At 40.7% G+C, this 12,787-nt stretch overlaps 1 protein-coding gene across 4 annotated transcripts in view; it reads left to right on the plus strand.

Moving 5' to 3' along the window:
• Window positions 1–5,982: 5,982 nt before the first annotated feature.
• RIC1 (RIC1 homolog, RAB6A GEF complex partner 1) overlaps window positions 5,983–12,787 on the plus strand; it is a 50,445-nt gene continuing 43,640 nt past the window's right edge. For 3 of the 4 annotated variants that reach the window (XM_014953930.1, XM_014953934.1, XM_014953933.1), the window contains exon 1: window positions 5,983–6,616. In XM_014953930.1, the coding sequence (XP_014809416.1) occupies window positions 6,476–6,616 (141 nt within the window). In that variant the 5' untranslated portion in view covers window positions 5,983–6,475. The remainder of the gene's footprint in view (window positions 6,617–12,787) is intronic. The other variant, XM_014953935.1, reaches the window with a different exon arrangement.

Here is a 12,787-nt window from a genome sequence, read left to right on the forward strand (position 1 = left end):
TACGTACCTCAGTTCTGACAAGTGTCCACAATGAAGAGACATAGAAGACAAAATTAAAGTTTATATCAACTAATCATATACAATAAAATCCCTCTATTTTCTCTATTTTCCTTTTTTTTTTTTTTTTTTTTTTACTTTGTCTGCAAATGTGTTTTGCATCTTGACACCTCTAAGTCACGATCCTGCTTCTTGGATAGAAATGGTGTCCCATGCTGCAGATGACATCCAACTGCCTACCAGGTCACACTCCTGCCTCTAACATGTATGTTCTCCTTTACTGTTCATCAAAACATTCTTCTTTAAATTCAACAGTGGAGTTAAGGCATGATCTATTACAGATAGTACTGTTCCCGTAACACAAGTTTATGGATAACATGTATCAATATAATATTTTAGCAATATAATTCAAGTGCACTTTTGTGAGTTTCATATGCTACAATACAGAAAATGTTCACGAAATTCCAGAAAAATCTAGTAAAACCAATGTATAACATATACAACAAGTCTACGTCACCCTATCTACCAAAGCTTCCATATGCAAGAACTATCTATCCAACCATTTCATCCACAATTCCATAACCACGTAATATACAGTAACCATACTGTGCATCCCATGCTTCAGGTAGGGGGTGCTACCTGTTAAAAACATGCAGCCAACACCCCAAGAAAGCTTAATTAATTTCTTTCCACACATGGCAGCTTGCACAGTTCTTTGGCCAGTTTCTTCATAATGTTGGTGCTTTCCTTAAGAGGCTGCATTGTGTGTTCCAGAATCTAAAAGAATAAACTTATTTCCTAAAGCCAAGGCTTTAAAAATAATCTGTGATTCTGGATGTTTTGGCCCCCTAGTATCAAATATCAAACACCTTCAAGGAATGCAATTCTTTAGACATATTCTGAAACCACAATGGCTTTTGGCAAAGCAATTGTGTGGACAAAGCAAACACTTCAGTGGTAGGCTGCTCATGGAACTAAGAGCATATTCATCAGTCACTGAAATCCAGATAATACAGTCTGAAAGAAGATAATATATTTCTAAGGATATTTCCACTGAGGAGCAATTTTTAAAAAAATACCCCCCTACTGAATTTATAGCATTTACAAAAACCAAACTGAAGTCCTCAGGGTTGTTTCTAATAAGGATTTTATTTCAAAGAACCCAAATCTTCTGCGAATGTTGTGGTAGCTATGATAAATCTGATACCCCATGGTCTTGGCACATATATTTATTGACACTGACAATGAGTAATCCATTAAGTGATAAGAGTTGCTTTCAGAACTTTCAAATCTTTTTCTCCCTGTATATTTGGTTTTATACTTGTGTATCGCTGTTAATGTGGGGGTAACAGCTCTGCTTTGACTTCCCTTTCTATATTCCCAGAGACAAATAAACAGAAGAAAGTATTTTGGGCCCAAATTTATTTGATTTCAAGCCTAACTAAACTATAACTACAACTTCATTGTAATATTTGTATCCACATATATTTCCACTCCAAAATTCACTAGCAAATTTACTAACTTACTTTCAAATTTTGGTTCTTGAATGCTTCATGAAAGCCACTTCTGCCACCTACCAGTGATTTTGTGACCATTTGTGAATAATTGATTGCTAGGAGAAACAGGTGGAATGTATCCGATGAATTTTATTACTTTCACTTTCTTTGCTCAGAATTACCTCTTTATTCTATTTAAACATAGCTGGGCATTAAAAAAAAAAAAAAATTGATGTAAAGTGAGTATAAATGTAATGATTAATCCAAAAGAACTGTACTGCTCTATTCCAGAAGGACTGTTTTGTGTGGTAAAATGATGGTGTGTAGATGTTGCAAATCAGTATTGTCCCAGTATTTCAGGTCATATACTGTATATAAACACAGATTGCTGATTTCAAATTTGCAGTAACAACAGAATAAACTGTTTTTCCCCTTCTTTCTAACAGTCTCTTCACAGGAACACTCCTTCCATTTCAGAAAATGTTTGCAATAATGACAGTGATTTTTCTCTGTCCTTTATTAAAACTCATGGCTTTGCAGCTGACTAGCCTTACCATATAATCCACTTGGTTTTTTTCCTCTTTAATTTTAAAATACATAAGATTTTCCTGTGGTTTTATATCAAAAAAACTTCCCCTTTAGTATTTTTTTTTAAATTTCTGATATTCATATTTTGATATTTCTTTAGATTTCATCTTTAAGGATGTTAACAACCATTATAACTTGCTTCTGAACCCATCTCTGTGGACCGTCTATAGGCAAATGAGTTCAATATTTGCTCTACCTTGTTCTGTTCACATGTATCTGTTCTCAATGAAAAAGTCCATTTTTGGTGAGTCAAAGGATGACTAATAAAACATGCAGTTCAAATAACTGGCTAGTCTATGGCAGTCTTCACAGTTCAGCAGCAGAAATCTGCAACGTAAAAGACTTGTTTGTTTCATAACCAGTTTTAAGTAGCCGAGATGACGAAATAACGATATTCTGATGTACACTAGACAGATGCTCACGCATTGGCACACACCTCCTATGGCTTATATGACATAAAGCCTGCATTTTAAAGCAGCCTGACAAAAGCTTAATGCCACTGCACTGACTATGACCATGCCTCACTAAAAGTCTTTCTGTAAGTTTTTTTTGTCTTTAAGCTCTGTTGCTGGCAGTACTAATAGTCAGGGGAGGAGTCTTTTTTTAAAAATAATTGTTCATGCCACAGCTGCAGATATAAGACTAGGTGAGAGCTAGCTAGCTGCACAATCTAAATGACGGTTCATCGCAAGAGCTGCAAATCAATGCTCTAACAGTGGCAACTCTGCAGAATATCTACCCTCCTGGATCTACTTTTGCCACCAGCAGTGATCCCTCCTTCCTCTCACTTAGCCTCCTAATATCAAGACTTATGGATCTAAGGTTATGATATTTTAATGTCCCTGGATGTTCCCACAGCTCTGCATGACCTCTTCGTTTTGCAGGTCACAGCTATCTCAGGAGTGCAGTTTCCAAAACAACAGGACCATCACGCAGTAGGCAGCTGCAGGCGAGTCTTATCTGCAGTTAGGTGAACTTGGTGACAACTGACAACTGGACTTCTGTGCATAAAAGGTTTTCACAACTCTGTCGAGCTTTGTTATCGTAGTCTCACTGCTATATCCTGTAATTGTGTCGTGCTAGCCACTGCCAGATCTGTTCAAGAAACTCTGCGAGCTGGGTCCCCTCCGTGCATTTCGTTTCTACACAACTTTTGCGTCCCACGGTACTATGAATCACATTCTGATACTACAACACTGAGAAATGTGCTTACATTTTCATACTCAAGTACAAACAGCCTATGTTTGTCTATTAAAGGTCTATTATTACCAAATTACCATTCTAGGCAGCTACATGTGTTCTTCATTCAGCCCACAGTATTGCACCAAAAATGACATAGTTTAGATCATATGCATATCACTGATGTGAGGATTTTGATTGATAGTCACATTTTTAATGAAACACTGCATCACCATTATTTCTAATTTCAATTGTGTGCCTTGTGCCTGTCCACAGAGAAAGAAAAACAGCAGCAATACAAACATTACAAAGACATCAGTCTCTTTACCTTTTGCGCAATGCACAGTTACAACAAAATCCTACAACGTAGTTGCTATTAACAGCAACAGTTGTTTCCTTCATTAATTCTGCTCTCAGCGTACAATCTGGCGTTGTTCCACAAGAACAGCACGAGCTGGAAGCATGTTTGCCTCTTATATGTACACATGCGTTAGGATACTGTAGCTCTAAGAAAACTACAAGGAAATATGAAAGACATGCAAGTCTCTTAATAATTGTTTAATGGACTTTCTTTGAGAAGTTTCCCTGTTACTTTCATCAAGGAAGATGAACCTGGCAAAATGTAATTAACCCAGAAGAAGGATCATTTTAAGTCATACCTATTCTTCAAGATGTATTTTGTAGCATTTACTTCCTAATGCAAAAAAATAGAAGGGGAGTTAATAAGAGATCCTGCTACATTCCTGAATATTATTTCCATTTCCTAGTTTAGAATACTAGCTATACTAGCTATTGTTTTTCCCTGGAAACATTCAAGGTCAGGTTGGACGGGGCTCTGAGCCACCTGATCTAGTTGAAGATGTCCCTGCCCATTGCAGGGGAGGTTGGATTAGATGACCTTTAAAAGTCTCTTCCAACCCAAGCTATTCTATGATTAATATGTGAATAGAAGCATCTTGGGCAGTCATAGAAATAAGATTACAGCACAGGCCTTGGCTGAAACATAATCTAGCAGAAAAAAAACCCCACCAAACCCTTGGTTTTGTTCCAGATGAATCAGATCCTTGATCCAACTCATCATGTGGGAAAAATGTTTGTGCCAGCACCTGGCAGAAGCTTGACACCAAAACCACCACGCTGCACACACGGTGCATGAGCACCTGCTCCCTGCACCTGCGCTCATCTCGCCTGCAGAACACGGCCCCACTGCAGCATCTGCGCTGGTGACTCACAGCTCCTTCTCACCCAGACTTGTGTTATAGTTAAAATAAAAAAACTAAGTCCGAAATAGATTCACTAAATATTTATTAAGGTAGGAAAGGAAAAGCAGCGCTGGGCAGCCGGGGAGTCGCAGCTCCACCAAGGCTTGCAAATTCAAGCAAGCTGAATAGCTCTTTTTATCCTCACAGAGGTCAGGTTCGACACCTTCAGTACACCCCTCTGCTTCTCCGTTATCTTTACTCCATCTGGTCTGTCTTGCTTCAAGGCGGTTTCAAGACAAAGTCGGCTGTAAATTAGTTCATACCCTTCCCCTTCTACCTGATTAATTAGTACAGAGTTAAAACACGGATAACATTGGGGTTAAGCTTATCTTGTCAAAACAGGGCATTCTCATGTGGTTTAGCAATATAACATTGTGGACTTGAACTCTTCTTGTTAGGGAGTTCTCAAGACTGCCACAATGGGCTCGTTCTTCTTGCTTAAATTGTTTGGTCAGTAAATTACAATCCGGCTTCAGGCGAGTTTTACAAGTGGTGGTGGCATAATCAGCTTGTGCCATCTCTTACATGCATTTGGTTAGTACAAGGATAAACATTCACTTACATAGACACATTTTGATAGCACTGCAGTTTGTGTAAGTCAGGACTTTCTTACACTATGTATAACAGAAAAGGATAATCCTAAGATTTGATCAGCAACAAATCTTCAGTTATTCATTACACTTGCCTTTAACACCGACAGCGGCCCACCCCGGCACCCCTCTGCCACTAAACCACCTCTGCATCTCCTAACCTGCAGGCTGGGCGCCACAGCGAACTACTTTGTCCAAAAAATCTCCCGAAAGCACCAACCCCAGACCCAGGCCGGGGCCTCCTGCTGCTGCTGCCAGCCGTGGGGCAGCCCAACCGCCGGCGGCGGAACCCAGAGGCCGAACCTTAATACCCGGCCACCTCAGGGTCTCCGCTCGCACGTCGAAAGCGGGTGGAAGCCCCCTGTCCACCCGCGCTGTGAGAACGTCCCCCCCCTCAGGCGGGACCACCGTTTACCCGCCCAACCGCCGCCCCCCTCCCCGCCCCGCGCACGCGCAGGCCTTCCCCAGTCGCTCCGCCAGGGGGCGGACAGCGCCTTTGTGCGCCTGCGCGGAACACGCGCGCACACGCGCGCCACGCTCCCTCTCTCCCCCCCTCCGCCCCCTCCCCTCGCGCACGCGCACCCCAGCGCGTCTTCGCCCGGAACCTTGACGCGGAGTCTCTCGGGGGCCGGGGCGGGGAACCTTGGGCGCCATGACGTCACTTCCGCGAGACCGCGCCGCCCTGGCCAATGGGTGCCTCCGAAGCTGGCCCCGCCCCACTCCCGCCCCGCCCCGCCCTCCGCCGCGGGGCTCAGGCGCCGTCGAGGGGGGGGGAAGGAGGAGGGAGATGGCGGCGGCGGTCTCGGCGGGGGCGGCGGTGGCGGCGGTGGCAGCAGCAGCAGCAGCAGCAGCAGCGGCAGCAGCAGCAGCAGCAGCAGTAGTGACACGGAGAGCGGGCGGACGAGGCACCCGCAGGAGTCAGGAGCCGCCGCTACAGCAGCAGTTCCCGCGGGCCCGCTTGGAGCAGTGACCGGCCGCCTTCCCCGCCGCCGCCTCCTTCTCCTCCCTCAGGCCGCGGCCCGCTTTGGCTCTCCCCCCTCCCGGGACTTGCTTTCTCCGCTCCTGCCCTCGACGGCTACGGCGCTCCCCGCTCCCCGACGCGAGGGCAGCGGCGGCTGGCGGCGACGGGCCTCAGCGGCGGGGGGACTCGGGCCGCCCCGCTGAGCCGAGGGGTCCTGTCAGTTGGCTGGTGATTATGCATGGTCGGCCCCGGGCCGGTGGTCAGAGCCCGTGGTCCGGAGGCCGTCGAGCGGCCGGCGAGCCCCCCTGCGTCTCTCCTTCGGCTGATGTCCCCGCCGTCCCCCCGCCTTAGGCTAGAGTGAGCTGGGGGCCCCGCGTCTCGGGGAGAAGGAAGTCTACAGCCATGTATTTTCTCAGCGGCTGGCCCAAGAGGCTGTTGTGTCCTCTGGAGTCCCTGGAGCAACCTCTTCATATCCAGACAGATCCCCAGAGAACTTTCTTCGCAGTGTTATCCCCGTCTCAGCTAAGCATCTGGTACTGCAGAGTGAGTATCCGTCCCCCGGTTAGCCCGCAGACCCTGCTCTCCCAGCTGAAAAGCCCTCTCGTCTTTAAAATTGGGTGGGTTTTTTTTTCGTTCCTGTTCCAGAGGGGGTTGAAAAATTTGGAACTAAAACTTACAAAATACATGATTATTTGTGAACCGGAGCAGTTAAGCACGGTGCTTACTGATAGCAATGTAGTGTTAAGAAAATACGCAAGATCAATCTACTTGGAGTTAATACCTGTTATTCTGAAAATGAGGCTTCCAACCAACTTTTTATTTCTTTAAATAGTGCATAAGCTTAATATAAGGAGTGTTTGTAGCAATGCTTTTTTTTTTTGGCAAATGTTTCATGTCTTCTGCCTTCATATGTTCTGTGTTTTATGTAAAATATCTTGTGAAAGTAAGAGATATAGAACACGATTTTTATAAAACACAGAACAGACTATAACATTCTGTGTAGTGATATAGCATAGTAGTTCACCGACTTCTCCTTTTATGAAAACTTAAAAGTTTTGCAGTCCTAAACACAAGAATTGTCATGGATTTTGCATGGAAGTTGCTAGTCTAGCAATGTCCCAGTTTGAGACTATGTGAATAATTGTGGCTAAATAACTTGTTTTTAATTCCCTTTGAATTAGTGTGGCAACAAAAATGCTGTTTTTCAGTTTGATTCGATGCAGCTAACGAAAGAGCTGTGATATTGACATAAATTTTAGTGCCACATGCTTTTAAATACTGCCTAGATTAGACCCTAAATCTGTCTATAAATATCTCCAACTACAGGTAGTTTATAGAGTTCATCTCAGATTACAGGAGAAAACTAACAATCCAGATTTAGAAAGCTGTTACTGAAAGGTACCAACTGGCAGTCACAGCCTTAAAAATGTTAAGTTATGCTGAGATTTCATCACTTTACCTTATGTTGTGCTCTGTGTTGCTGTTCATTAGTTCCTGGGTGGGGTGCTGACGCTGTTTTTTAATCTATAAAAGTATCCAATTAGGGCGTATCAGCCCAGTAACTATGCTGTGCGAACATCATCATGTGGCCTCTGTTTTCCTAGGTTTGTGGCACTTTAGTGTAGATAAAGTGTACACTCTTCTGCCTCTCGCCAGTTGTTAAACAAATAGCTGTAGTCTGCCAACAGAGCACAACTGATCGTATTTTCCAGGAAAATACATTAAAAAGGAACAGGCTTATAGAGTACTTCTCAAGACGTGCCATTGTCTAGAATGTAGTTTACTTTATGGTCGTGTTCCTGAGGACAGCATTCATTAACTTACATGCTTGGACTTGTTTTGAAATGTTAAATGTTGTATAACTGGCTACAGACAGAACACTAAAAGCATTCATTCAGTTCAGAAAAGTTGAGTGAACTTACAGGTCATTAAAAATTTTTAAATACATTTTAATTCAGTATGTAATGGATGCTTTTGAGAAAGGTGCTGACTTTGCCAGGCTTGATCATTGACCGATTTTAGGCTAAAAATTATGTTACTGTCTCACCCCCTCTGTGGACATCCAGCTGTTAGCAAAATCCTTTAAGACAACAGTTTCTGTTTAGGGCACTTTTTAAAGAGAATCTCTTGCATTATTTTTATGCACTTAGTTGGGATCTTGGGTGGGGATTTTTTGTTTGTTGTGTTGGATTTTATTGTTTGGTTTTGAAGGTGAAGCTTAAAATGGTATGTTGGACTTTTATAAAACAAAGTCACTGCATTCTAGAAAATGTTTCCATTTGTCGGAAGTATCTTTTTTAGAGCAAGGCTAAGTTCTTGTCTAATTCAGTTTCTTGAAGTAGAAAAGCCTCCAGGCTAATGTTCTTGTTATGACTTATTACTAGCTCAACTATGTATGAAAGGTTTCATGTAAGAATGAAGTGATGAGGCTGGTGAAGTTCTGTTTGGAATTTTTCAGGAACAGGGGCCCTTTGAAGTATTTGCAGGCATGTGAATTTACATTCCGTATGTATATTTTTCAAGTGAGATGGTAGTCTTTAAAAGCTCTTTTTCACCTACTGCGTGCTAAGAACTAATGCAACTAAGGAAAGTTCATCCCAAAGTGTGGATTGTTTTCTGATTTGGAAACAATATGGGTGTTAAGATTAGAAACTGGGGTAAATAGTGTGGGTAAGACCAGGTGGAATTCTGTCAGTGTTTTGGAGCCAAAAAGTCCTTGACTATTTTACATGTTGTTTTGTAGGGAGAGATTGGATTGTGGATGGAAAGACCACTGGTCAGTGGTGAACATTTTTGGTCACACACCAGTATTGGTGAAAGATTTTTGACCATGCACCCCCGATATGTGTACATTTATTTATTTATGAACTATACACCTGTGCTACTGTACTAGTATACACATTGCCAAGTATAGACGACATAGAAATTAAAAAATAGAATAGGATAAACTATTTCAGTTGGAGGGGACCTGCAAAAATCGTCTTGTCCAAATGCCTCTTACACAGTGACAGGCTTGGTGGCATTGACCACCTCTCGGAGGCCTGTTCCACTGTTTGAAAAACAGCATAAGGTTAGCTGAAAAAACCACATTTTTAAAATTTTACTTTATTAATGTTACAAAGCATATTTTTTTCTTGCATTCCAATGGATTGTATTAAATGCATCCCACTTTAAAGATGCTGATCCAAGTATTTTTCTTAAATCAGAAGAAATTTATGGCCTAGGTGCTTCAAAAGATTCCTTGACTGTAAGAGCCAGTGAAACTGTTTTCATTGACAGCATTAGAAAGTTTATCAGTGTTTTCATTCTGGTAATGTTATGTGGTTGGATGCTTAAAATGAGTAACTTCAGTTGATGAGAGAAACTTTCTAAAATGCTAAAAGGAAGCAGTTGGTGTTTAGTAGATAGACTTGGGAACTAATGGTGGGGTTTCATGAGGCAGTTGTACAGTCCTAAGTGTAATGATCATTCCTGCTTGCACCTGTATTTTAGTGGCTCTTCCGGTGGATGAGTGATGGCTTTTACAGGGTTGGTCAGCTTGATGAACAAATAGATGCCTGATTATTTTTTTTTCAGCTCACGAAGGATTCAAGGGAGCATTGCAGTTGGTTCCTTGAAAGTGTTACTCCTTTAACAGTAGTGGCTTTTAATTTTAAAATGGTTTGGTTATCTCATGAAGTAAGAGCTTGAGGCAGTACAGGGAATTCTAGGTATTTGCCCACAGGGCTCTAGGTGTTAAGGGAAGGTGTGTGCAACTGAGGGAAGAAGTGTGAGAGATGCGTGGATTTCCCCCTGTATATGTTGAAGAGAGAATTATTTGCCACAAGAATAGTCTGATGATGTAGTTGTATGTATAAATATAGTTCAGCATTTCCTCTCCTTAATCTTAACAAACTTGTGGCAGTGACAGGAATGGGAATTGGCCTTGAATATTTAATGAAAACTACTGGAGGGTGTTGGGCTATCTGCTATGACTGCCAGTTAAAACCAGTTTTGTAAGCTCTTTGAAGCCAAGAGTAGCCTGCCCCAGCTACTCATTTTGAGGAGCATTTCTTAATTACCTAGGTGCTTATCAGCTTGTGATTTACATCTGCCCTTGTTTTTAAACTTTCCTGTTTCTGTATGCAAATACAGACCTGATGTTGAATCAGATTATTCAAATGAACTATAAGTTTATGGGGAAGCATGCATGTCAGAATCCTAGATTGTCAAATAATTTCTGTCCATTCTAAATGCTGAATAAGTCTATATTGAAACATTTCTCATAACTCTCTCTTATGTGCTATTCAGTCCCTAGCTATTGCAGTATTAGAATTGAGCTTGATATGTGCTTTAAATCTAAGCATACATGTTATTTAAACAAATACGACAAAGATTATGCTTCTCGTCTCAGTAATCTGGAATTTTGCCACACTATGAAAGGAATTGCTTGTGACACCAGTGCTTATAGTTCATACAATATATGAATAAATATCTTAAAAAAAATCTGTGGGTTTTTTTTGGTAATAATTGTTACAAGTGGACTTTAAAAGAAAATAAAGTATTTCCACCATATTTTCAGGATTATGTTTTAATCTCAGAACTGTAAGCGGAATAATTTAATGAATTATTGTATGTGACCTTTTCCTGGATAGGATTATATACAATATTTTTTGCGTTTTTATCTGAAATTGGATTGCAAAATGGACAATAGACATCTTATTGTGTATTGTGAACAATGACACAGATAGCATCAGTGCAAACTAAGATGTCTTGCCTCTTGTGTTGTGTTTTTTTCCTTAGTAATTTAACCCCTGAGATGCTGACTTCTTACTGATAGCCATCAGATATTTGTCTGAAGAAGCCATTTCTTTTTATACACTGATAACCGTAACAGTTGTGCTGTTGCTTCTATTATGAAGAGGTTTTTGTCGTTACATAACTGAAGAAAAGAGAAATAGCTGTTAGACTGATGGATTTATTGTGTGAAATATAAAATTCCCACGTGAATATTCAGTAGACCTTACCAGGTTTTCAGTGTTTCCTGTGTTAGTGTTAAATAGATGACCCCTGCAAGACATCTCAGAATTATTACATGAAGAGAAAAGCATCCTCAGGTTATGCGTTTTGACTGTCCAGTTAGTTGCACATACGAGTTTTTTTGCCAGGATGAGGTTAGAGAGCCTATTATCCATCACATACGGTTCCATTTAATCCAAATCTAAGCACGTGGCACTTCATGGGTCTGAGAAGCAGTGAAGATCTACAGAATATGGCCTTTCTTACTGGCAACAGTTTTGAGCTGTTGATTAACTTTCACTTGGAAGGTGTAGTGATGGACAGTTCTGCTGCACTTTACTTTTTTTGAACTCTTTCACAGTAGTTTACGTGAAGCACAGTATTAGGAGCTGTGTCTGCTGTGTTTGTTGAGATAGGTGCTCTGCTCGCTCTAAGCTTTCTAGTTGCTTTTAAAACTGAATTAAGGAAGCTATGTTTTTATAACAAATTCTTTTATCACCACCTTTTATGTCTGTAACTGACAAAATGGCTTTTTGCGGTCTTTTTTTTTTTTTTTTTTCCTTCTAGTCCTTACTAATGAATTTTCTTCTCCCTCATGCATGCATTCGTACTTCTCTTTTCTCAGTCTTACCTTTCTGGTATATTATTTTGTAAACCTACAGCGCTTCAGCCTTTAAAGTGGAGCACAGACCATCTAAGCGTATCCAGGCTTTTGTTCTGTTTTCTTCCAGCCTTATCTTTGTCACTTAGATTATGAGCTTATCAGAACAGGCTGGTTTTGATTTTTGTCTTGTGCCTATAGCCTAATGAAGCACTGAAGCATTTGTCTTACACTACTAAACAGAACATTTGTGTTTTTGAAAGAAATTGCGTCTTGATTCTAAATGAGATTAATTTTTGATGTCTAGAACAGTAAATTATTATGGGATGAGAATATTAGGATTTGGCAGTTGTCTACAGCTGTGCAGGTTCTTGTACTGATGTTCCCTTACAAAACCTAAACCTATATATAATACCATCTTGTCAGTTGTTACTACTGTTGCATGTTCTCTGGAAATACAAGAATCTTCTTCCTAGACATAACAGTTGTGAAAAGATTGCCAGATACTCAGTGTCTGAAAACTGTAATTAAATATAAAAAATCGTAAATTAATAGTGGTGAATTGGTGGCATTAAGGATGAGAACCTTTAAAAGAGAGAAGGAAGCATTAAGGATTGTGAAATTTACTTGAGCTTAAAATTCAAGTTACTTTGGATTTGTAGTTACAATAATAGCAAAATAAAAAATTGGAGTTCAGAGCTGCACATGTTGGTTATGAATAGGCTAGACAAAACATTCAGGACTTCTCAGTGTTCTTGGGATTATTTGGGCAGAAATAATTGGATTCAGTGCAACTTTATCAGTGTTTTAAAAAAGTCATTTAACTTTTTGCATTACATAAGAATGTAAGTATGACTATATCAACTGGTTGATGCAACGTTCTTAGAATTTAGGCAAAGATATGATTTTGCTATTCATATTTAATACAGATAAAATAACTACTACTTTGTTTTGGATAACAATAATAGGGAGTGCTGGTGTCTTACAGGAACATCCACGGGCCTGACCAAGAGTGTTACTTCATATTTCTGCGAATTTTTAACACTGCTAATAAATGATAGTGTTCCTGTCTTACTCTCTTTCTTTCTGAGTTCAAGTGAATTAATGGTAAGAGA

Source organism: Calidris pugnax, unplaced genomic scaffold, assembly GCF_001431845.1.
Source record: "Calidris pugnax isolate Ruff unplaced genomic scaffold, ASM143184v1 scaffold178, whole genome shotgun sequence".
NCBI lineage: Eukaryota > Metazoa > Chordata > Aves > Charadriiformes > Scolopacidae > Calidris > Calidris pugnax.